Source organism: Tupaia chinensis, unplaced genomic scaffold, assembly GCF_000334495.1.
Source record: "Tupaia chinensis unplaced genomic scaffold, TupChi_1.0 Scaffold000453_2, whole genome shotgun sequence".
Lineage (NCBI taxonomy): Eukaryota > Metazoa > Chordata > Mammalia > Scandentia > Tupaiidae > Tupaia > Tupaia belangeri.
In genome coordinates, this window is record NW_006159961.1 from 496,718 (window position 1) to 499,732 (window position 3,015).

General features: G+C 59.7%; 1 protein-coding gene across 1 annotated transcript; it reads right to left on the bottom strand.

Moving 5' to 3' along the window:
* Positions 1 to 721: 721 nt before the first annotated feature.
* PHLDA3 (pleckstrin homology like domain family A member 3) lies at positions 722 to 3,015 on the bottom strand (the record flags this gene model as incomplete). The annotated part of the gene is given in 2 exon segments (XM_006155477.2): positions 722 to 1,323; positions 2,709 to 3,015. A coding segment is annotated over 1 exon segment (243 nt), but the record flags the coding sequence as incomplete, so codon positions are not given.

Genomic DNA, 3,015 nt, shown 5'->3' on the forward strand with positions numbered 1-3,015 from the left:
ACCAGGCTACAGGGAAGGTCAGACACAGATGCCTGGGGGCCAGCTGGTGGCACAGCAGTCAACACAAATGCACCCATATGGGGAGGTCCTGAGTTCGTGTCCCAAGACTTCCCCTAGCACACCAGGCATGCAGTCACATGACGCCCATGATCTGGGGTGACTGAAACTGGGGGCAGATATGACATGAGGACCCTGTTAGGGATGCCTGCCTCTCTCAAAGAAATAGATACATTTTTTGAAAACAAAGCTTGGGAAATGATGGAGGAAAGGAAGGCAGAGGAACTGCTCGCTGCAATTTAGAAAGGTCATGGAGTTTCCACAATCAATAGGTTCTGTGTAACTCGGGGCAGCGGTCTCCCTGTACCTCGGTTTCCCCTGTGTTTAAATTCTTTCTTTTAAACAATCCAGTGAGAAAGACTTACTGCATGAACGCATAAAGCCTGCCCAGACTGCCAGCCCAGAAAGCTGTTCCACCTCCCAGGACAGCAGGTGGTCATAACCTGCGGAAGAGGCACCTACAGGGTCTGAGCTGGCCGGTGTGACATCCCCCAGGCCAGGTCCTGCAGCCCCTCCTTTCTAGAACCACTGAGGCCATGTCTACTGGGTTGCAGGTCTCCACCTCCAGTGGAGATTTCTGAATGGGCTGGATTGGGAAAGCAGGGGTGGAGAGAGACACACCAAGCCCTGTGTCTGTGGGCAGAGAAGCTCGCTCAACACGCAATGCGGTTATTGCCCTTTGCTGGGCATCTTCATTTTGGGATAGGCTGAAATGGTAATGGCCAAACCCCACCCCTCCCCCACCCCCTCCAGGCCTAGCACCACAGCGGGGGAGACAAGTGGGAGGGGGGAGAAGAAGTGTGCAAAGAGAGGGCCTGGAGAGGTGGGGGTCCCAGAGGACCTAAGCAGCAGGAGACCCCCGAGGTGGGCCTTGGCCCTTCTCCAAGGTGAGTCCAGAGGCTGACCCAGGGTGCTTCCTCCTCTGGGTACTAGGCTGACCTCCTGAGTCCTCCAGCATTGGCTTTGCAGCCCACAGGGGACTGCCTTCCTCCAGGCACCGCATAAGCCGGGGGCGGATGGCGGTCTGCAGAAAGGGGCTTGGATGCCAGTTCTCCATCACGGTACATGAGGCCAGGCCTGTGGCTGGAGACCTTGTATGTCCCAAGAGTCTGAGAGTGTCCAGGCTGAATCTTCATCCTCAGCCCTGCAGGGCCCTCTGTCCTCCTCCCCGGGCCCCATGTGTTCCTTCAGCTCTGTAGCCTCCTCCACAAGTCCATGGCTTCTGCCTTGCCACGTGGAGCACAGCCATGCCAGGGGGCAGAAAAACTATAAGAAAGAATAGCAGTTAGGGCAAGGGAGCTCATCTGAAGACCATGTGCCCTGAGCCGCGGGTTTTAACCAAAGCTTCCCAGCCTTTTCCACACCAGGACAAACGCAGAAAAGGGAATCTATGCAACCCACGGCGGTCAGTGGGAGCGGAAGCCCGAGGGGTCGCCGGGAATCAGCCCTCAGCACAGCTGGTCTGCCCGACCCTGGCCTCTCGGTCAATCCTCGGTTCAATGCGGGAGAGAGTTGGCAGGGGGACCACCAGAGGGCCTGGCCCTAGAGGGGCCCTCAGTCTCACCAGAACCCTCCTCTGTTGAAACAGAGAAGATGCGGGGAAGAAGATGAGGGGGGAGAAGATGCAGGGGAGAAGATGCAGGGTGAGGCAGGAGAGGCAGTGCGGGAGGAACGACCGGGCGAGCGGGATATAGGTTTCCACCACTCGAGTAGTATAATCTTTCCTCACCCCTGCTCCTGGTTCCCACAGGCAGGGAGTGGCACTGGGAAAGAGGGCACGGGGGCTGACTGCCAGGGCTCCTGGGTTCTATTCCTGGTCCCTCCCTCCCCTGGGCCTTGCTGACCACAGACCTGCCCCCGCCCCCTGCCCCACTGCTGGAGGAGGATGGAAACATCGCAGAGAACTCAGATCCTGCACAATTCCATCCTGCACCCCCACTGCCTCACCCCATTCTCCCATTTCTGCTCTGACCCAGCCAGGCTTTGGCTGGCACTTATGGGCAAGGGGATGGCCAGGCCCACCCCTTTGGCATCTGTGGTCTGGCCTCTGCCCTAGCTCTCCACCCTCCAACTCCCCTGCTCTCCCAACAGCTCTGTCTGAGGTTGCAAAATCTGGTCAGAAGGGGAGCTGGAGGCTCCCGCTGGCCCAGCCAAGCCAAGCCTTCCCAGAGGCCCCAACCATGGGAGCCCGGACACGGACACCCCGTTCTCCCAGCCTGAAGACTCCTCCTCTAACAGAAACACTGTCTTCCAACCTCAGGGCAAGGCCAGAGCTCCCTGATTCATCCCCCTGGAGAAGGGTGGGTGTCCAACCCCACCCTGGGTTCTTCCCGTCCAAGGGGCTGCCCTGCGTGGGATGGACCCAGCAGCCTGAAAGAAGGGTCAGGCTGTGGAAGGCCCACCCCAAGCCAACCCTGGGGCCCCCCTCCCAGGGCTTCCATCTTCCTCTTAGATGCCTGGGTCACTTTGGGACCTGGGTCTAGCACCCCAGGACAAAGTCCAGCTCAGGTCACTTGGCTACCGGCCCAGGCCTCCTGGCTGACCGCAGCAACCCTCCCTAGATCGTCCTATTCTGAAACGAATGCTGGTGTCCGGGTGTCTCCGTAGGGGAAAGGAGGGAAAGAAAGAGGGCCTAGGCCTCTGGGGCTTACCTGGCATGACCTCTGGGCACTGCGGTAGTGGGGAGCATGAAGGCAAGACGGATCGCCTGGCGCTTTAGGACACGAGGGTCCCGGTCCCCAGGCTCTGCCGGGCCCGCACGGTCTGGATGGCTTGCTGGTTTTTGAACTTGACCAGGCCCAGGGTAATCTGGGCGTTCCAGCCGGGGTCTTCGAGGGGGCAGCGGAAGTCGATCTCGCCCCCGCCCTCCGTCACCAGCGTGAAGTAGATGTGGCGCCCTGTGCTCTCCACGCACTCCACGGCCTTGATGCGGGCGAAGCTGAGCTCCTTGGGCCGGCC